The 23,189-nt window shown below is 35.1% G+C and overlaps 1 protein-coding gene across 5 annotated transcripts in view; it reads right to left on the bottom strand.

Annotated features, from left to right (window-relative positions):
* ASCC3 (activating signal cointegrator 1 complex subunit 3) overlaps positions 1 to 23,189 on the bottom strand; it is a 284,849-nt gene that overhangs the window by 175,701 nt on the left and 85,959 nt on the right. For all 5 annotated transcript variants that reach the window (XM_080586451.1, XM_080586455.1, XM_080586454.1 and 2 more), the window contains exon 11: positions 4,913 to 5,077. In XM_080586451.1, coding sequence (XP_080442577.1) covers positions 4,913 to 5,077 — 165 coding nt within the window. The remainder of the gene's footprint in view (positions 1 to 4,912; positions 5,078 to 23,189) is intronic.

The raw sequence follows: 23,189 nt of genomic DNA, 5'->3' as shown, positions 1-23,189 counted from the left end.
GTCAGTAAAGTTCAATTGAAATTGAATACTTTGTTTAAAGGAAGTGCATAATCCCTTTTAAAAGATATGAGATAAGATGCCATGTCATTGCAGCACGCCTAATCCATACAACTCATTTAGGAAACATCATCAGGAACACAGCTACACACCTACTATTCATCTAGACACTTGGTTGATCTAATACAAAGATATAAATAAATTGAAACTGAAATATAAGACAGAGAAATATTTGTGTGTCTAAGACATGAGCTTTGGTTCCCCAAAACCTGTGAAGTCATTCACTACATATTTTCTTTTATTTAATTTATGCTTCAGAGTTGAGAGAAGGTATCAAAACTCACATATTCAGGTACGCTTTTTTGTCTCATAAGCAGCAAAGAAGTTATCAACATCTCTGAATAATTATGACAAAAGAACTGAGTGTCATGCAGTTCATTTTTTTCTTTCAAACTAATAAGCTTAGTAGATATTACAGAACTGTGGAAATTTTGATTAAAAAGTTTAAGCATTTCATTTTTACATCTGTATTATGCTCCACACTAAAACTTTAAACATCAAAGCTACAAATCGGATTCAAAGAAGTTGTTTGATGTTATACGTACAATATGTAACAGAGCTCAAAGCAATTTTCCCACCAAACTGTTTTGCAAAGTCAATTTAAATCACTTACAAAAACATTTTTGAAAATCTGAAAAGTGCAAACATGCACGAATATGCTGTTCACTCTGCTGTAAGACTGCCAGAACTTCCAATATATATATATATAGTCCTTCCAGGTTTTTTAAAAAGCTGGTTCTAAAAATAATGCCGTAAGTTAAAAAGAACATACTAAACTCTTACAGTAAGTGGTGTGACTCAGTGTTCATCTGGAAGAAAGTACAGTCATAATTTAAAAATTTTGAGGTGCAAATTAGGACAGACCTGCTAATGCATCAGGATGTTCCTGTTTTCAGAATGTATTTGTAAGGCTATCTTTGTATATGAAAACATATCTCAAAGCATTATTTTCTGGCACAATGATGCCAGAGGATCACATTAGACCTGATTCTTAAAAAGACTGAAAAAAAACCAACAACACAACAAAACATGGTCTATTTTTCTATTATCCACAATATAAGAAAAACAACCTTTGCATACTCCATATGAAAACAAAAGATATATTTTATTGTCTTGTAAGACAGGATAACAAGGTGTGCAAAATATAACAGTACATGCAATATAGATCCTAACATGCATAGAAATCATAACATTGTCTCATATACAAGCTAGGGGAAGTATGATCCAGATGAAAATATAGATACACCCCATATTTAGAATATCTATTAGTGATCTATTAAAAAGACTGAAGTAGTATTCAAAGGAATTTATCACAGTTCTGTCCTAGAAGTTATATAAGAGAATGACAGTTCCAGATCAGACCAAAAATCCAACTACCCCAGGACACTGTCTCCCACAGTAGCCTAAAAAGGGATGTTCTACTAACAGTACAGAAACAGGGAAAATGACAATGACACCTGCAAGCATAGCCCCACAGCTATTATAGCCACCAGTCTGATCTAGTGACTAATAATCTATAATGGATTTTTCCTTGAATAACTAGTTTATTCACTTTCTGAATTCCTCCACTACAAATTCTGAAGAAAATAGTCAATAGCTTTGATGCTTTAAACTAGTACACAAATCAGGTAATTGATTTTGGCAATTACTGCAGCGGTGTAATTGACATAAGGATATTTTAGATTGATGTGGTCAATGTATTTATTTATTTCAGAACTTATCTCTTTATTCTTACCTTCTGTTTGCAAGAGTACTGAATAAGCATGATGTTTCTACAATTACCAACAAAAAATACATTCTAGAACTACATTCTGGAGTGGAGCTTAATATTTTATATAAAATCACCAGAAGTCAGAAGGACATCTCCAGAGATGGGCTGAAAATCCTGAGTTTAGTTCCTGTTCCAGTGACAATTATGAATTTGTATTGAAATGCACAAAAGAGAACTATGAGCAGGGAACAGTACCAAAGAAATGTAATCAACATTTTTACTTTGCAAAATATCATTAAAACTTTATCAGGTGGAATGTTTTTGCATTTAAAACATGTGTACTAGTATTTGCACTGAACTCCAGTGAAATACTTCTGTAATCAGAAAATTTACATTATCTTTTTAGACACCTAATAGGAGTTCCAATAATTTCCTAATTAGTTTTGGTTGTATACTGAAAAAATCACAGTGCTATGCTCGCAGGCTCAGATGTTGCAGTAAAACACTTTTTAGACCAAGTCTCTGATTATTTCCTTGTTTCCATATTAAAATGGTAAAAAAAACTTCTATGAAGCACCTTCTGCCTCTTTGTCCCCAAGCTCTCTTAGACGCTTGTAATTCAGAATATTTTTGTTTGGAATTGTTTCCTGCTGTATAGCTTTGAATATTTCTGTAAATATTTTTGGGATTTTGTTTAACTGTTTAGTTTACTTTTATACTGTAAATTTTCCTTCTCAACTTCCTACTTTTGAAAATTTTCTTATAAAGATTCATAGTGATCTTCACCATTGACTTTCTTATCAATCTAGAAAAAACTATTCAGAAAAGTGGTGAGATTGTTAATTTCAAGATTTGTTTTGTTTTTCTTCCCAACTGTTTCACATAAGGAAGAGTTACAAATGAGTAGCTTCAATTCCAGATGAATTAAACTCCAACTTGGTAGGTAAAACAAACCTTGAAATCCTAAAAGATTAAAGCACCCCAGAGAGCTATCTTTTTAAATGAGTGTTGAACCAAGATACTGCTATATTACAATAAATGCACTAAGGGTAGGATTCAGTACCCAAGACATAATTGCCTCAGATCATTTTATTCCTGAAGACATCTGCACAGACTTGACAGACACAAAAGGAAAGGATATGTGGGAGATTTGTGTCCAAATGAAGCAGAAGCAGGAGGCCAAGATGAATAAGCTAGGGTAGATAAAATGGCTCTAGACATCTATTTCAGACAGCTGAAACCTACCTTACAAGTCTCATAAAACTTCACACTAAAACATGAAATAATATTACTTGCAATCTGACTTGAAGACAATGACCGTCACAGTCACTGCTAAAAACTGAGATGCTTTACTTTAAAGACACCTAAGGAAAACAAGGTAATCAAATCAATTTAAGAAAGAAAATACAATATCAAATGGGTTAAGCTGTCATGCCCTTGGAGTGAAAACTTTACTGAGCCATACCCTACAAAAATAAATTCTTTCCCAGTTTAGCTTCTTCTAAAGAATTATCATTTAGGTTGTTCTGTATACAAGAACTTTACACTTACTGTGGTAGACCACAGCAGACATTAATTTTATGCAGTTCTTATAGGAGGTGGAATGATTCAGAGAGCACACAAGGAACCCTACTGAAGGGCCTTAACAAGGCTAGTGTAGCCTTACCACAAAGAAAAGCATCTTGAAAGCTAAGAGGTTTTAAACATTTAACATGTTTGCAAGCATAGCCAAAGCAATACCAATTGTGTTTATTTTTAACTTGTTACAGATTCTTTGTATTTAAATACTGCTGCATAATGTGTTTTTTTGACAAAAACACAGGAATGCCACTCTATCCTCTCCTCAACAATACATTGGGAATACTCGTGGAAAAGCTTGACGTGAGCTGGAAATGTGTGCTTGCAGCCTAGAAAGCCAATCATAAACTGGGCTGTATCCAAAGAAGACCAGCAGGTCAAGGGAGTCAGTTCCACCCCCTCTACTCTGCTCTTACGAGATCCCACTGCAGCTATTCGGCGTTCAGCTCTGGGGCCCCCAGCACAAGTAGGACATGGACCTGTCAGAACAAGTCCAGAGGAGGGTCATGAGGATGATCAAAGGCCTGGAGCACCTCTCCTATGGAGACAGGTTTGTGAGAGTTGTGGTTGTTCATCCTGGAGAAGACCTTAGAGCAACTTTCTAATACTGAAAGGGGGCCTACAAGAAAGATGGAAGAGGGCATCTTTATCAGGGAGCTTAATGACAGGAAAAGGGGTAACAGTTTTAAACTAAAAGAGGGTTGATTTATATTACATATAAGGAAAAAATGCTAGGAGGGTGGTGAGGCACTGGCATAAGCTGCCCAGAGAAGCTGTAGATGCCCCATCCCTGGAAGTGTTGAAGGCCAGGTTGGATGGGGCTTTGGGCAACCTACTGTAGTGGGAGGTGTCCCTGCCCATGGCAGGGGGATTGGAACTAGGTGATCTTTAAGGTCCCTTCCAACCCAAACCATTCTATGAACCTAATGATTTACTTATTCCAATTCTATCCCTTTTATTCATCTCTAAATTCCACTTTTCATTTTTCTTGTAAATGCATGTCTAATCAAGAGTCTAATCTTCATTGCCCAACTGTAAATCCTTCTTTTTTACAAAGTTTTAGAAAAAATTTTAAAAAATTAATCCTTTTCTACTTTTGCCATTTCAAATCTTGGTATTTAGAAAGTAGTGCTAAAGCATTGGGTAAGAAAGAAAGACTGATTAATCTGAAGTACAAATTACTTAGTATTTTTCTAGCAGTGCTGAAATGATTCTAGACACTGCTCTTCATTCAGAACATTTTTCTTATATGAAATCTGCCAATAAAAATCAGCATTGCTGGTAAGAAAATACTTTCAATTTTGGTTATGTTAAGCACTATCCCGATTATTATCTGTTTAAAAATGTTTCAGTTTAGTGTTACTTGTACAGTAAATAATCAAACATTAAGTAAGGAAACAGCTCAGTAATAAATTATGCATTCTAGGAATCTGACATTTGATGTAACAGAGAAGTTAGAAGATATTTTTCTTCATATTTAGCACAGAATAGCTATAAATCATAATATAAGCCACCTCAACATTTTTACTTCCTACCACAGGTTTGTGGATTTTTTTTTGCTCTTACCTGGCGTAAAGTACGTGCTACTATGCTTTCAAGTACTGGTCCTCTGTCTTCATGCAACAGATGAACTTCATCAAGAATCAAGAGTTTTACCAGTTGAGAGAGGGCTACATCACCAACACTTTTTCTTGTCACTACATCCCATTTCTCTGGAGTAGTCACAAGCATCTGTGAGAGCAGGAAAAAGAAATATTAAGCATATACAAAGAAAAATCCAAACTCAACTTTATAAAAAAATGTATTTTAATATGCAGTTGAGTAAAGGCAATGTAGAACTTACAAAGCTACCTTAAGTTTTACCTGCTTTGTATATTTGAGGCAGACACAGTTTCCTGCATTCTACATGTGCTGGACATCAAAATAGTAGGCTTCAGCATGGAAAAATATATGGAACTATCATCAAATAACTTCAAGCTAATGTGTGCCATTTGTATATATTTTCTACATTAGAACAATTAAATATTTGTCCAGAATCAATTCCTTACATAAACATGCAAGACATTTAATGTTCAAGTCCCTCTAAAAACTATTTGTGGTAAAATATTTCTAACTGATTACAGCACAGTAAACATCTAAGACCTCCCAGAAAAACAATGGTTAATTCTGAATAACACTTCAAGGCCCTGGCTAGGAAAAGGAGACAGAAAGCTAACAATGACTTATAAAACTCCTATGTAAATTGCTTATCCAAATCTGAAAAAGATCATTTCTTCTGATCTTAACATTCAGTTATTGAAAGTACCATCACAATAATATTAATAGCTTTAAGAAAGCAATAGAATTGTTGCCTTAAATTTTTTGGAACCCAGATTGACAGACAGAATGGCTGAAGTGGGAAGGGACCTCTGGAAGCCATCTTGTCCATCTTGCCCAGATCAAGCAGGGCCATCCAGAGAAGGTTGCCCAGGACCATGGCCAGGTGGCGTTTCAAGATCTCCAAGGAAGAATACTTCACAGCCTCTCTGGGCAACCTGTGCTTGGTCATCCTCAAAGTAAAAAGGGTTTCCTGATGTTCAGATGGAGCTTCCTGAATTTCAGTTTGTGTTCACTACTCTTGCCCTGGCACCACTGAAAAGAAGCTTGATCCAGCCTCATAGCCTCCTCTCTTTAGGTATTTATATACGATGTGTGGAGATCCCCCCCTAAGCCTTCTTTGTGCTACACAGTGCAGCTCTCCCAGCCCTCTTTCATGTGAAAGATACTCATTTTGTTTTCAGAAGACTAGAAATCACTTTGTCCAGTAATGTTTCTTTTAGAATATTATAAAAAAAACACATTTTATAAAACTTGAATTTATGAATGCTCTTTTCATTGCAAGATATATCCTGATATTTATTAATTCTCCTCAGAGAAGTATTTTTGCCTGCAGTGCCTCACAATATTGTCCCAGACCAATTATTTTACTTTCAGAATCTTAGTCTTTGCTAATTACCAAGAACCACTTCTGAAGACCATTGTCTTTGTGATGCTATCCAAAAAGATGTTCGTGTCCTGCAATATTTAAAACTAAACGCAAGAAAGACCAAGTCGTATCACTGAGAACGTGGGGGGGGGGTGTTTATTTCCTCAAAATATTATTGCATGCATTTTGCTAGCAAATACAGATTTTTCAAATGTTTGCAGTCCTACAAAATAGTAGGTGTAAAAACGTATGGCCATAATTTATGAACCGAATTGTAACACTACTACAGATGCAACTGTTATCACTTTAAAATGAGCCATGTCAACCACAAAAAAAATAGCAGCTGTACTTCCACAGAACATTAATTAACAAACAGTGAGGAAATATATTTAGCAATGCATATTAGGACTTGAAGGTGTGAAATACTACAAATGCAAGCTACTTAGTTAATTTGCTAAAGCTAAATTGGCAATGTTGAGATCAGTTGGTTTTTATGCCAGTCATGTTATCAGAATATATATATAAATTAGTATCATTAATTTTTCTGTTTCTAAGTGATGACTAAATATTCATTATAAAGCTCTTTTACTTTGATCTTATTTTAAAAAAGCAATGTTATGCAAAGTAATGACCTGAATTAAAAGCTATACTTGATATACTGTCTCATTTAGTAAGACTAGAGATCTCCAGAGAATATTTTGCCAGAAAATAAGATTGCTTCTTATATTTATTTTGCAGATAGAAATTACAGTTGAGAAAGAAAATCCTCCAAAAACCCAAACAAATCAGCTTTGTAGTCTCAAACTCTAAATTGAATTTAAATGTAAGGCGCTAATTAAAAATATCAGCTAAAAGAAAATGTTGACTACCAGCAAACGTTAACAAAGCTACAGATTATTTTTTCAATTAAAATAATAAACAAAGCAGCATTATGATCTATCTTATAATTACTTTTAAATGCTGTGGCGGCATTTATATTTGTAATTAATTTTCAGAAATAATGTATTTCATCTACAAAGTTATAAACTCAAAAATTAGATTCAGCAAAAGGATTCAACTTTGTGTACGGAGGCAGAGAAAGAAACCAGTAACCAAACCTTAAAATATCTTTTTAATATATTCTTTTTTATACTTTGACTTCAGTTATCAGCACACTGAGAAGTGTGTTCATTTATATTGCTATTTCACCACTTCACCTCTTTCACTATTGAAATAGCTGGAAAATAAACTGTCGCATTTGTTTAATGAACTAGAACTCATGCAAGACATTTCAATCTTTTTTTTTTTTTTTTTAAATTTTATTAGGGTATGGCTGAATAGAAATGGGTTAACTGTCAATATTTTTGCTGTCAAATTTCTCTCTGCACATCTAAGTCTCTTTTTCCAATGATTTTTGGATTAATCAAATTAATATTAACATCAAATTAATTAAACATAAAGTCATTAATAAAGATTCCATACTGACTTTTTCTACTTGAAAAAACATGGAATAGTAAAATTGGCTTATTAAAGAAGAGTCTTCTTAGGTGACAACTGTCACTCATTTAACTTCTGTAACAAAAGACAACGTGTTTAAAACTAAACTTTCAACCCAAATGATTTCATTTAGGTTCAGGGTGATTTGATGTATCTCTATTACTTTATGTAATGTTCACATAAGAAGTCAAAGAAAAAAGTTAAATTACCTCACTTTGAAAAATGAAGTCAAAGGTGACAATACTAGCTGGTTACTTCAACCTCAATTGACAAACACTTTCAAGTGAATGTGAAAATGCATTTTTCTATAATGGTACAATTTGCTAAATATTTTTGGCAGTTTCTTTTCAGTCCCCTTAGAAGCCAGCCTTCATGATAAAAGGAAGTTATGTTTTCATACCATATTTTCAGAAAATTTTGAAAAATGCATGGGGTTTGATGTTGTATGAGGTTTTTCTTAGTCTGAAAAGGCCTATGGTCTCATAGAGAGGAAATGATATTCCATTAATTTCTAACAGCTGGTACAGCCTGCAGGTTTACTTTTTCAATAGCTCACTTGCAATCCTTTAAATTCTTCACTTGCTTCTTAAGTTCTCCTGAACAGATCTTGCATGTGACTAGTATCTGATTTCTGTGTGAGTAATTTGTGCGCCCTCCCTGAAGCTAGTAAAACTATGTTAATACCCTCAGATTCACACTCCCACAGGTCCAATCCACATATGAAAATATTTCAGAACAAACTACATAAAATATTTAGCTACATATTTAGCTACAATTTCCCATACTAAAAAAATCCACTGCTTTTAAGTTCTTCAAGACTATTTTCAAGAACGGTTTCCCTCTTTTAGCTACTTCAGCCTCCAAGTATATCCGCCACTTGTCTGACCTTTTGTTCCTTTCATGCATACAACTATTGAAACTCAGAAAAAAAAAATACAGATAGCTTCCTAGTTACTATGATAAACACTTAGAAAACACTTACAAAAGATCTAGGTTATTCTTCCTATCTGCCAAATATTTTCAAACCAAAATGTATAAAAACATGTTGGGGGTTGGACCCAATGATCTCTTGAGGTCCCTTCCAACCCCTACAATTCTGTGATTCTGTGAAGAACTAGTTGACTAGGACATCAGGCTGAGCATCAACTGGGATGATAGGAAACAAAGAGTGCTGTTCATATTTGTTTTAGACAAAATACCATTCTGATTATAAAAAAAAAAAAGATGGTTGTGAATCATCAGATTAGTAAATTCAATTCTGTGCTCTGTTATCTTAAAAGTGGATTCTCAAAAAATAGTCTACCTTACACGTGTTCAAACCCTTCTGGAAGGTAAGTAAAGTAGGCTTGCATGGCAAATTCTAAACAAGTTTTTTTTTTTTTTTTTTTTTCATTATCAGAACTTATAAAAACCTGTATTTTGGGACTGAAAATGGGTTTACATAAATTCATGTAGTATGATGAGTAAACACCCTATAAGACAAAATTTTGGTAATTTCTCTTTAAAAGGTGCTTTTTTTAAAATAAAAAAGTTTTTATTTGTGATGCACAATAAACATTTCAACTACTATTTGAATACAAGACACTTGAATGAAATGATGAAATGCCTATAAAAGAAAGAATTTTTTAATTTCTTACAGCAGAGATTTAATGGGCATTCCTGAAAATAAAAATGAAACATTCTCATGAACAGCAGGAACACAAGATTGACAACAACGGTTTGTCATAATCAGCCCCATTCAGAAAGCAGATCTTGCTGCCAGTGGGCTGTTCAATAAATTGTTTTTTACAAAATGACTACGAGTAAAGGCTTTTGTAGTACTACTAAATCAGTATCAACCATAAGATTTAAAGTCCAAACACAGACCTGACAATCTTACAGGCACTAGACTTACCCAGTAAAATAATTCCAGAGAACTAACTCGAATGTAATTGATGAATTAGAATCTCTGATTAGAAAAGCAACAAAGATCGTAAAGGGTGTACAAAGTTCTGAAGGACCAAAGTATCGTTTTACAAAATCTCTTACAACTGCACCTGAGCAAATACATTGGTTGCTCCACCTCCCAAACACTTGACTCATCTTCAGATTAGCGCTCACTTCTGTTTTAATTTTTTCTTTAACTGTGTTCAGAAAGAAGTTATGAGCAGTAATTCTTTTAATAAGGTGTCTCATGGGAATCATGGTAACTTAAAGTGTTTTAATTTTTTTTTTTTTACTTTTCTCTTTTAATGAGATCATGTGAACCATCAGCAAGAACTGTTAGAGATGGCAAGCTGGTGTTCATGTAGAAGTTTTCCTAGAAGGTGGGGAATTTTTCAGAGAAACAGCAAACACCTACCATTGGGATTAACTGCTACTTAGCATTTCTTTGTACCTTTTGTACCACTTGCTATTAATTAATCCTCTATTTCAGCATCCTCAGGAAATGAAAAAGAAAACCAAACCTTATTTTAAAAATCACCTGATGCCTGCAACTATGTACTCCAGAGGCTACCTCCTGTGCAAAGACTGATGGAATTATTTGTTTTGTTGATAGAATGAAGAAGTGTGATTAAAGATACCAAAGCCAAAGCTAAGCAGAGGTAAAGAGATTGAAAACAGCTAAAATACAGCCTGGAAGTAACTTGAAGACATAATCTCCATTGGAAAATGAATGTTATGTATTTAAGGAGTTTGCCTTTTAACAGCATAAAGCAATTAGGTATGACTACAGGTTATTTCATCACTTGTAGATTAAAAAGGTTTATTTTACTGAAATTATATGCAAGGAAACAAAGCATCATTCCATGTACAAGAAAGCAGAAAACTTACTAAAAGCAGTATTTTCAGGAGTGGCTGGATGATGCTGAAGTACAAACACTTTTATGGCCCATTCCATTTGTAGATACAGTTACAGAAAAAGACTAGTGCATGAACCAAATGAAAGGTCTAAGGATCTAAAAGCTTCGGAAAGCACAGAACCATCCCTCTTTCTACGTTACTGTCTGTAATAAGTTTGTCTCCAGCACAATGATTCATCATAGATGGAAGGCAACAGAATTCTGGTCTAGCCACTGCTGCTTTTTTTGTCAGTATTCAAAGACACTCTCTCAAAGATCTACTTCTGTAGATTTCAGTTAATATAGCTTCCTCATCTTTATCATTTTCACCTCTCTACTGGTCTTCTCTCTTCTCCCACTCCTTCACACACATCCTTAATTCCACCTCACCACACTTGAAAGAATATGCATCTGATCCTACAGCATGTTCTCTTCAGTCACAGCCAGGACTCCTCATCTTCTGACAGCTTTTGGCCATGGGGCATGGACATACTACACAGTTTACTCTATTCATGGTGTAACTATTTATCACGGTGTTTTTTATTGGCCCTTGCAGAACGTTCACTGCAAGAGCTTCACTCGCGTACAAATGGAGATGCAGAAAACTGCATGCAGTTACACACATCCACCCAGACGAGCCTTGCATTGGAATGCATCATATTCTGCAGTTCTCTATAGAAAGCTGCTACGCTGGGGCTATGCTTTGCACAAATTGGAAGTTATTTCCCATCAATGATGCTTTCAAGCTTTTCACATTTTAATATTAGATACCCAATATCACACCTCATGAGGGTACTCTGGCACTCTCCAAGGCAAAACTCTGTCAAAACATGTTACAAAGGCATCAGCCTGCGAGTCACTTTCGTAATGCTGTTTTTATCCTACTTTTTATTGCAGTCATAGTCTGCATGATTTATTCAAGCATTTTACAAAACCTCATGCAAGCAAGAACTCAGGCAGGGAGTGTAATAAACACATAGAAAGTGAAACAGAGGGCAGCAATTCAAAATAAGAATTTGCAGGAGGAAAGTAGGAAGTACTAAATAATGAACATAAATATATTGCTTTTCATAAATCAGTGACAACCATCTGATGCTATGTTTTACCTATGTAAAACAGAACTATGTCTCCAGTAAAGCAGATTTCTTACACTACAAAGCTTGGCAGCGCGCTCATTTGGGAGCATTCAGAGTAATGGCAATATAGAATAACATATATATATATGTATATATATATATATGAGCATCTTTGAAACATTCAGTAGTAAGGCTACACTTACAAAAGATAGTATTTCATGTTAGAAAGACTTACAGAGGTGGCTTATATTGATGCATAACAGCACCAATTAGTAAGCCATCAAAGCTAACATCAATAATCAACAAGGCTAGAAATCAACAAGCGAACAACAAAGAAATTTAAACAGCCACCTAGAATTCATTAGAACGGCAAATTAATTTCTAACTGAAGAAACGTTACTTTGTTTAGCATATTTTATTTTATAACTTAATCCTAGAAACTTGTAATTACAAATGATTTTGATCCTTTACAGAGCTCATCAAACCCATCTAATGAAAAGGCAATGATAGACACCTACTATCTGGACACCTACTTAGCAGAGCAAGATACTAATGACACCTCACACGTACCACTGACCTGATTTTTTCAATATTAGTTCAGTTGTAGTACAGTTAATGTCACAGAGAGCTACAAATAATAGATGGAGGTTCCTAAGATCTAAAATTTTATGCTTTCAGCTCAGTGCTGGATGTCCCACTGACTACAAAATCCATGCATAAATTCCAGTACTAAATTTAAACCTCCATATGATTGGACTTTGCCAAAGTCAAAATAAAATGGAATTAAACCCAGTCTAGCCAACGAGACTGCTGAGTCAGAAAAACTCCTTTTTGTTGCTGTGAAAGCAATGAAGTTTTTTATACTGTTAATGGAAGAATATAAAACTTTACACGAGGAATAATTATATTAGTCTTAGGAGAAACTATGAAAAGCATTAAGTATTAGGATCACTACAGCACTTAGTTGAGAAAGAGTGTAAGAGCATCTGCCCTCTAGATTTTTTCTAGGAAAAAAAACCACCACCACCACCATCTTTTTGAAGTCAGTACAAATCTTATTTTAACGACCGTAGTTACAAATGAGGAAGAGCAGCTTGCATGCTTTGTGAAATTTAGCTCTTATATCGTAAAATATGTAATTAGCCACTCAACCTTCAAGTTTAAATAATGATCTAAATGTTTTAACGGAGTTTGATCCTAAACATTACCCTGTTTTTTCTCCCTCTTTGCTGTTAATCAGCTCACTAATTATAGTTATACTAACCTCTGATATACTACTGTCAGGTCTGATTGATGCCAATAGCTCCCTTAATCAGATCTGACAACTTACAGCAAGTGCCTGTCTCTGGAGACACTGCTTACAGCCTGCTTGTTATTAAGTATTCTCCGTGTTATTTTGCAATTTCTTCTCCCTCAGCCTCTTTTTCGTAGAGAACAGAGATAGTAAAATAGCAACAAAACATACACAAAAACACTCTACAGCCATGTTCTTAAATAGCATTGTAGCAATATTTGGGCTAAAATTGATAAGTTTGCTTACTGGATAACTTACGGGGAAAAACTAAGTATAGGAAGTTTTTTTGTAAATAGAACGATATTCCCCAGAAATTTAAAAATATTTTTCCTTTATTTTATTTTTTTAAAGCAGGCAAAGATAAAAGACTATCTCAGCTCTCAGTTTTTCCAATGAAATTATACAGGCATACATTTAAAACTTGTCACAACGGTCCTGCAGATCTCATCATTAACTGTAAATATAAGAAGCTGAGAATAACTTTTGTTAGGATAATTAGAACCTTTTGTTTATTTATTACTCAAAAATTAGAAATTAGCCAGAGTAGGGAGCAAAAGTGACTGTGTTCCTTTACGTAGCACACAAAAAAAAAAAAAAAATTAACAAATACCCATTCATTCTCTGGAATACAGAGATAATTTCTTATGAGGAACTGTTCTCCAAGAAGCAGTTGTTCTTGATCAGTTCCTTACCCCCCTCTTCTGCTCCTGTAAAGCACTACCCTGAGATCTGGATTAACCTAATACAATGTCAAAAAAAAAAAAAAAAAGGACCAGTTTGCAACAGTGGCACAGTGGCATTTGATTCCAAGTATCCTTTTTAACATACGCTTTTCTCAACAGTTTTATCTTCCTTCAAAGATTTGTATGCTAGAGGAAGGAAGGAAGGATTTCCTTTTTTTTTTTTTTTTTTTAAATCCCAAACCATTTTTTTTGAGAATCAATGCAAATCACTGATTCAGAAGCATAGTAAGTGTAAGCTGAAGAAATGTTTCTTGGTTTAGCTGAGATGCAGATGTTAAACAGATATTGCACCAAGAGCCAATTTTGTGACATCTGTTCATACAGACACAATCCAAACAGCAAGTAATTTGCTTTCATGCAAATTTTGTTTCATGAAATTTGTTTTCAAGTCTACGCTCCAAAAAAAATTACATATGCTAATATTAATGACAACCAATGCTGAAGGTGATTGCAACAACCTACAGTACAATTGATAGTTTTTTATTCTCCAGTTATACTAACTAAAAACTTGCACACACGTTGGATTTCAGCAGGATCTTTTAAACGCTCAGAGTAAACACCAACATTTCACAGTTGTGATGGAAGGTTCTTATCAAATGGAGTTCCACAGAAGTTTATCCAGCTCAATGCTATTGCATATTTTTTCATGAGTAATCCTAAAGATTATACTCACTGAACCTTCAATTGACATGATGCCTCATGGAACTGTAAATGCATTGGATTACAAAGTAAGAATTCAAAAATGCTTTAGTAAGTTGAAGGAACAGATGCACTTATTAATGAGATTCCATAATCAAATTTCAAGATTCTACACTGAGGATGAGATTCATCTTGCCTATCTTGCCCATTTAACTTATTTTATAAATTCACCATCTAAACTTGTTGTCTGGGTTCCCTCTTGCTGGTTCATTTCATCTATCTCAGTATGAAAGTCTTAGAAGTCCTTTCTCTATAGCGTTCTTCCTACAAGTCTATGCAATCAGTTTATACTAGTTGCCTAATTTACAGATGGCTAAAACAAAAATAGATTAATCTGAGCCTTTGGAATAATTGTCTGAACAAATACAGGATGTAAAAACTGGGCAAGGGAAAGAGAAAAAGCACACCAGTCTGAAAGTGATCGAAGAATGCTATGCTGGTGCAAAAAATGAAACCTTGAAACAGAAATGCTGTTATTTGGACATGCTAAATAGAATCACAGAATCATAGAATTATAGAATATCCTGAGTTGGAAGGGACCCACAAGGATCACTGAGTCCAACTCCTGGGTCCCCAAAGGACCACTCAAAAAAAAAAAATCAAACCTTGTGTCTGAGAGTGTTGTTCAAATGCTTCTTGAACTCTGGCAGGCTCAGTGCTGTGACCACTACCCTGGGGAGCCTGTCCCAGTGCCCAACCACCCTCTCGATGAAGAACCTTTTCCTGATATCCAGCCTGAACTGCCCATCGCAGCTTCAAGCCGTTCCCTCGGGTCTTAAATAAAAATAAACCTTTCACTCTGCTCAGCAGCAGAATGACCTTGGAGCAAACTTTTTGTTTTGGGCAACTTAATCCAAGAAGTGCAAAACAACTGAGAGTCCAGAAGTGAAAAATGAGAATGACTAAATGTAAATGAAGCATGACATTTAAGAAAAATTTAAATGAATTGATGCTTAGACTAAATAACCATGACTGAATGCAGATAACTACAACTTTGAGAGTCTTCAAAAAGCAAGCAGCAGTGGCTGGGGAAGACAGACATTCAGAAATGGGAAGCGATAATAAAATTTGTGTATGACTTAAGTTTAAAATAGATTTTTGTAAACTACATAAAAAAAAAGTGAATCTCCTGACGGAGATTCATCAGGAAGTTTAGGAAAGCTCTGTCATCAGGATGTTGTAAAAAATTTGTCAATCGTGGAATATATGTATCACATCTATTTTAGCAAAACAAGACAGGTTAGATTAATGCTTGTCCTATTTCGTAAGGTTTTAACATCAGCTTAGTGTACATAACTGCACTTAATGATGCATTCACACCAAGGCAATTGTCCTCAAAACTTCAATTAAAAAACATCCTTCAAATTTCACTTCTAAACACATATCTAAACAGCATATTCTAATTATACACTATATGAATAATTTAATATGCTACGAATATATGCTTTACTTATAAAATATACTCCATACTAATATTCAATATGCTTTAATTCTATAGTAGAGTGTGCTTCAGTATAGGTATTGCATGCGAAAGCAACTTAGGTTCTTTAGAATATTCTTTAAAATATTTTTGTAATATAGTATTGAAAAGTCTGTACTTTTAGATGGAGTCATATATTGTAAGATTATCTGCAGTATTTGTAAGTATTAATTTGAAGTCTAAAGTGTTTTTTCTTTTGTTCCACAGTCAAAATAAATGCTAAACAACCCAAAATATGCTGTAACATGCAAAATGACAACTTAGAGGATATAAATTCTAAATTGCTTTGATGTTGTTTTGTAACTTACTTCAAGTCTGTTGCATTTTCAACTGACCAGAAGCTGTAAAATTTGAAAGAGAGCCAAAAGAGGCAAACATTTCCTCAGAAACCTGTCCTCAACTCTACTCAAATAAGCTATCTTTTTGCAGAGGAATATTCACTCAGCAGGCACAGCTGTTATTCTGCAATTTTTACAGCTAAATCAAAGATAATTGGACTTCTGAGTACCTTTAAATTGTACTCTGGGAGAAGGGTCTAACTTAATGCATCATTTGCATTAACTATAAAAGACTGCTTTTTTATCCTGTAAAATTTACAGTGCTTAAAAAAGTATTTGGAAGCGCAAAGCAGTTAGTAATTTTATAGATGTGGATTTCTTTTGCACAGAACCCTTTTAGTTATAAAAGGCCATTAAAACCAACGAAAGTAAATCATTCTTCCAAGTACTTCATAGATAAAATATTAATGATAATAGACACTATTGAAAAATATATTTCTGCAAGTAGCTGCCTACAAGTTTTACTGGCATTCTCAATGCCAAAAAAGCCCCAGAGAAAACATCCTACAATAATATTTTATTTGGTGTTTTTAATAAATTAATATAATTATTCACATGAAGATGAGTAATTAGTTCATACCATGAAGTAATTCAGTTTCAGATTCTTTGCTATTAACTAAGAACTCCAGTTGAGGCATTATTTATTTTTACTTACTAAGATTCATTGCACTTTAGAATTTAACATTTAGACAATGTATTTTAATGATTTTTCAGTCTTAATTTTATATACAAAAACATGAAAAGCATACTGCTTATTAACCTTCCATCACTGGAAAAGAAAGTTTGAAATTTGACAAAATGACATCTTTCATCATTAAACAGGAACAACTACATGGAACAGTTAAGCAGACAAAATGGTATCTAGAACAGTTCCTTGCTCATATTTTATCGACACATTCAGTAAATATCACATAGGCAATTCCATCAAAATAGACTAATCTTGATGTTCACAGGAAGTGAGAAGGCACCTCTGGAGATCTGCCAGTCCACCTCCTTTCCTTAAAGCAGGGTCACCAAGAACAAACTGCTGAAGACTGCATCCAGTTGAATTTTGAGTTATCTCTGAGATGAAGACTCCACCTCCTCTCTAGACCAACTGTTTCATGGCTGACCACCCTCGCAGGAAAACAAAACCAAAAATTCTTATGCTTAAACAGGATTTCCTATATCACAGTTTGCGCCCGTTGCCTATTGTCCTTTCACTGGATGCTGCTGTGAAGGTCTGGCTCAGTCTTTTTTTACACCCACACATCAGGTATCTATACACGCTGACCACATATCTCTGAGCATTCTCATCTCCAGACTTAACGACCCCAGCTTGTTCTACCTCTCCTTTTATGTCAAATGTTCCTGTCCTTTAACATTTTTGTGTCCCCTTGATGGACTCCTTCATGTCCCTGTCTGTCTTGTACCAGGGAGCCCTAACCTGACTGTCTTCCACTATGTGTTAAGGGTTCCTCCTCCAGCCCATTTCTCTCAAGGGCTAGGGATTGCTGAAAGTTGGTCCTAATAGTAGAGCCTGAAGCAAAGAAGGCATTAAGTACTTCAACCTTTCACAAGTCCTTTGTCATCAGGTCCCTTACCCCATTTTAGAAGCGGGTCCATGTTTTCCCGTCTTCCATTTGCTGCTGATAATATACCTATTGAAGCCTTCCTTGTTGCCTTTAACCTACCTATGCTTCTTGCCACATGGTCTTTGACTTACCTAACCCCCTCTCTTCATACTCTAACCACAATGACATTCCTTCCAGGTCTCCTGTCCCTGTATCCACCTCTAATATGCTTCCTTTTTATGTTTGTGTTTTGTCCTGCAAACCTCCTGCCACTTTTGCTCAACTTCCTGCTCATTGGTATGAATAACTTTTGAGCTTGGAGGCATCAACTACCAATAACAATGTCACAGAATCGCTAGAGATTCCAGAAAGCTGAAAGCCTTTCAGTTCTCCATCTTGAGATAAAATATTGAAGTATCTTATTGCATCAACGTCACATCCTCATTAAGTGATTTACAGAGGAATGTAAACATATTGCATTAACATGCTATCTGATCAGTTTTCAACACCAGATCATTTTGCTGGTCACTATAACAGTTTAAGAATCACATGTATAATACCCTTACACACACTGCACTTTCTGAAGCACTTTAAGCTAAGACTATGTTCTGCATAAAACTGTAAAATCTCAAGAATCATACTGCACGACAAACACATTAAGCTATCTGCACTTACTACAATTACAATCCAATTTACTTATCAGTACACAACTGAATGAAAAGTCTTTGAAATGTTCTGCTACATTAGGAACTCTTCCCCCCATAACCAAGGTTACCAGGTTACCAAATGAATATAACACTGAAGATGTCTGTTTCAAGGGATGTAGCAGCAAAAACAACTTGGCAACTAAGATGGACTGCCTGAAATGTACTAAAACAAGACTAAATAAGTGGAAGAAATCTTGTGCTTAGCACTACGCCTTTGACATGAAGTAACCTTTGGTTTGGCTGATACTATCTAAAATATTATCTTATATGGCAAATAAACTCTAACCAGTGCAAACCCAAACTACAAAGACTCGAGAAACAGGCTTTAAAATACTGCTGAATCTCATGTAAGGTAACCACTTAATACTGAGGTTTCTATACACTAACAGCTGACTAGCCAACACTTGATGGTCTACACAAAGCTGTTCAAATTGTTCAATGCTCTGACTCCACATGAGTGATATATTTATATATATTTATACACACACACACACCATACCTGAGTGACTTATAAGGTACAGGAAATTCAAAGGCAACTTCTCCTAATATCTTCAGCACTCCACTGAAGAACTAGGAGAGAAACTTAGCACCTGCAGCTGGGCTTGTTTCTCCCTACCATCAGGCACCTGTATTACACTGAAGCCCCTCTACCAACATTAGTAGTACTCGCAATGTAGCTTAAAACACTACAAGTATTTTGCAATCAACATGCAGTTCGCTAGCCTCTGCATAATCACTCTGTTGTAATAATACAACTAATATCACTCATGTTAAGGTCAAGACAGAAATTGATTCAGTTGGTCCCGGTCATTCAAAAGTCAAGACGTGACCTAAAAAAGGTTTTCCTATCAATTACAAACCTAGTAACAGAGAGAGGAAGAGGCTGAAGCCTCAAGAAAATGACTGAAGAACAGCAGTCCTCTCAACATACATACAATCTGTATATTATTCTACTTAAACAAAATTTTAATTTGTATAGGTACAACACTGCTCTTAGATCATTATATCTGTTACTCAAATGCAACAGATATTAACACCAGAGGGTTTTTTTTCTTTGATATTTTTTAAAATCTAAATGCAATACTTTTGACACTTTGCTTCATGTTATTCATTTCTGCAATATTCTAGCAGAATGGAGACGAACCATCAATAAACATTTAATTTTCACATATACAAAATATATATAGTAAATAAATTTTAGTGTCATAAATCACAGACATTTCCCATATTGCTTGATTTTAAGTGGTAAATGGACAAAATATTTAATATAAGAAAGATTTTATTGAGAAGAATGATTTCAAGATTTTTTCTGCAGGCACTTATTAAAAAAATTATTTGAGGCAATCATGAAATATATGCAATTAGTTTCATAACAAGAATAAGCAGCAGATTGATTTAACATGTTCATTAGAAAGTTATTCAGTCAGATCTTCCCATTTTCAATAAGTGACTTGTGTGTCTAAGATTTCCACTTGAAAAAATTAAGAAATTTACTCGATTCACCTGCAGGTGACACTGTTGGTCTTAGCCATACAACCAAAGAGCAACAACCTTCCTCTCAATATATTCAGTTGCAGCCTGGATCAAAGATGTATCCAAAGCACAATTATTTTTCTTATATTTGTACACTAGTACTTTTAAAGTTCCACTGTAATATCAAACCTCTGCAGAGACAGTGATTAATGCAAGTGCTTCAAGTACAGATATATTTAAAATGAATTTATTCTGATAAAGCTTGAAGTAAATGAAAAAATGTGTGCACTGGAGGAAAAAAATATATATATACTTATAGCAAGGGCTCTTCATCCAAATTGAAAACTTTGTATTTTCATACATACATTGAAGTACAATACCAAAAAGTTATATAAGTTCATTAAAAAATAAAAAAAAAAAATCCAACATCCCAAACTGTTTCCAAAGCAGTTTAGAAAAACTGTAAGGAAACGGAGCTAAGTCAGGCATGAATATAATTACTTCCAATAAAAGTGAATACACAACAAAGAATGCAATTAGAAATAAAATCCTATATACTTTAACTACAGAACACACTGAACATTTTTTCCTGTTGTTCAAAATTACTGTAATTTTATTTGGCATCACTTCAACTAAATTTTTCTGCTAAAACAAAAATTAACTCCCACTTTCCAACCAAATCTAAACAAGGATTTTAGCCAAGTGAGTCATACCAAAGAATGCCAATTACACCTTTTTATCAGAGTATGTGGCATTTGATTATTAAACATAAAGTAGATTACTCAAAGGCTGTATTAAAATACTACAGATTATGCAGTAATTGCAGGCAAGTAGGCATGTAGTATAATAAACCACTATACCTGTCCATTTGAAAGAATAAATTATTTCAAATAAAATTTAAATTAATGTCTTGGAGTAGTGATTCTAATTTCCAAAGCATGGAAGCTTGATTTTAGTAAAATCAAGATGGATTCTGTCATAAATCTAGAAATTAATTTAGGTCACAGGCAGCACCTCCAGTTCCTTACAAATGACTACCATTTTTTATCCAAACTGCTACCATTTGATCACATATAAGTACTTTTTCCCCTTTGGCAAAATCTTAGCTGTCATAGGCAGATATATTAATGGGACAACAGTAAATCAGACAGGCTTCCAACAATACCACTAGTGTATTGGAAGACCGATGCCAAAGAAAAAAAGAAAAAAAAAGAATACAATGCTGAAGGGACAGGCTGGCAATATCAGCCTGACAAAACAATGGAATTGTCCCAGAGACAGAAAAAAAAAAAAAGACTGAATGCAGACAATTCAACTAAGCAAAAAGCTTATCAACTGAACCTACTGAAAAGTTACCCCAAAATCTCTGTATAAACAAAACTTAATTTCTTAATCATTTTCATCATAGGTGACAATCAAGAATCCTACCTGTGAAGTCACAGAGCTGCTGCCTTCATTTCTGAGAGCTAAAGAATTCAGGAAAAGAGGTTTGGCTCTGAACATTACATGCCCCCAAATGTCTCTCTGTTGTTTACTATCAGTCTTTTTTTTTTCCACCTACTTTACTATAAATCCCGCAAGTTGAAGAAAGGAAAAGAGAAAACTGTGGAAAAGCCATATACTTCATAAAAGTGGCACTCAGGGAAAAACTACTTCCTTGTCTTTAAATGGTCAGCTAATACAAGGTTAAGAAATTGAAAACTCAAGTGTTCCTGAAGTGAATTGGATAAGCATAGTGGTACTATAGAAGTGGAACGGCGAGTGCTCACTTTAAGTATGTTCTCCAGTTTCAGATCCTAGTGATTTACCAAACCCAATGGCAGGATCACCTAGTCCAGATTTTCTCTTAATTTTCCTTTTGTTATTCCCTATTCTGGAACTCTGAGGAGGATGGTCGTAGAAAAAAAAATACATTTTTTTTTCTCTGCCTCTGTTTATCCATCAAAAACCGTTTGGGATTCCACTTTATCCCTCCAAAATCCAAGAAGAATACACTCAACCCAGGTAAGGAGCTGGATGTTACTGACCATTAGTTTGCTGTGAGCTGGGAGTGTGCATTGCTTACTGGTGAAGCGACTAACAAGATCAGGACCTCAAAAAGCAGTATTTCAAATCTTCAAATCAAACAACACAGTAGATATCTGTATACAAATCCCTTCTGATTTTAAGTCTTGTATACAGAACTTGACGGTAATCAAGAAACACATTTAATATTTACAGAAAACCTTTAAAAAGGCAGAAAAAAGATATGTAATAGTCTGTAATTCCAGCAAGCCTTACTGCCTCAAAGATATCTTGGATAGTGTTTTTTATTGCACAATTTGCCCTAAAGGTACCATGGAAAATGAAGCCAGAAGTAAGATTTTATTTTTCAGACTTCAGTCTTCTGAAATGAAGACAACCCATATGGAGATGACAGAGTGAGGTGGAGATGACTTTGGGATACAGAAATCATATTGCATGAAGAGATTTTGATGTTTCTTGAGTCGCTGAATCACAGAGCATCCTGTGTTGGAAGGGAAACAGGGATTATCGAGTCCAACTTGTACTCCACACAGGGCAACTTAAGAGTTAACCAACAGATCTAGGATCCAAATCCTAGATCCGAATGCTTCTTAAACAACTGTAGGCTTGTGGCCATGATCAGGCGCCTGGGAAGCTTGTTCCAGTGCTTTACCACCCTCTCTCAGTGAGCTTTTTCCTGTCCAATCTGAACTTCCCTGAAGCACCTTTAAGCCATTCCCTTGTGTCCTGTCACCAGTTAGGTGAGGGAGGAGATCAGCACTTCCCACTCTGCTCCTCCTCACGACAAACTTGTAGAGAGCAATGAGGACACCCCGCATCCTCCTCTTCTCTAAGCTGAACAAACCAAGTATCCTCAGCTGCTACCCTTATATTAGGCACCTTAGTCCCTTCACCATCTTTTTTGCCCTACTTTGGACACATCCTAATAATTTTATATCCTGCTTACATAAGGAGTCCAAACCTGCACACAGTGTTCGAGGTGAGGCCACACCGATGTTGCGTACAGTAGGACATTTCTTTCGACCAGTTAGCTATTCTGTGCCTAATGCACCCGTTTGGCCAGCAGGGCACACTGTTGACTCATACAGAGCTTTCCATCAGCCAAAATCCCCAGATCCCTTTCCACATGGCTGCACTCCAGCCTCTTGCCCCCCAGTCTATAGGTTCATCCAGCATTGCCCCATACCAGGCA

Source organism: Anser brachyrhynchus, assembly GCF_964034855.1.
Source record: "Anser brachyrhynchus genome assembly, chromosome: 3".
NCBI lineage: Eukaryota > Metazoa > Chordata > Aves > Anseriformes > Anatidae > Anser > Anser brachyrhynchus.
This window is presented reverse-complemented; position numbering and strand designations above follow the sequence as displayed.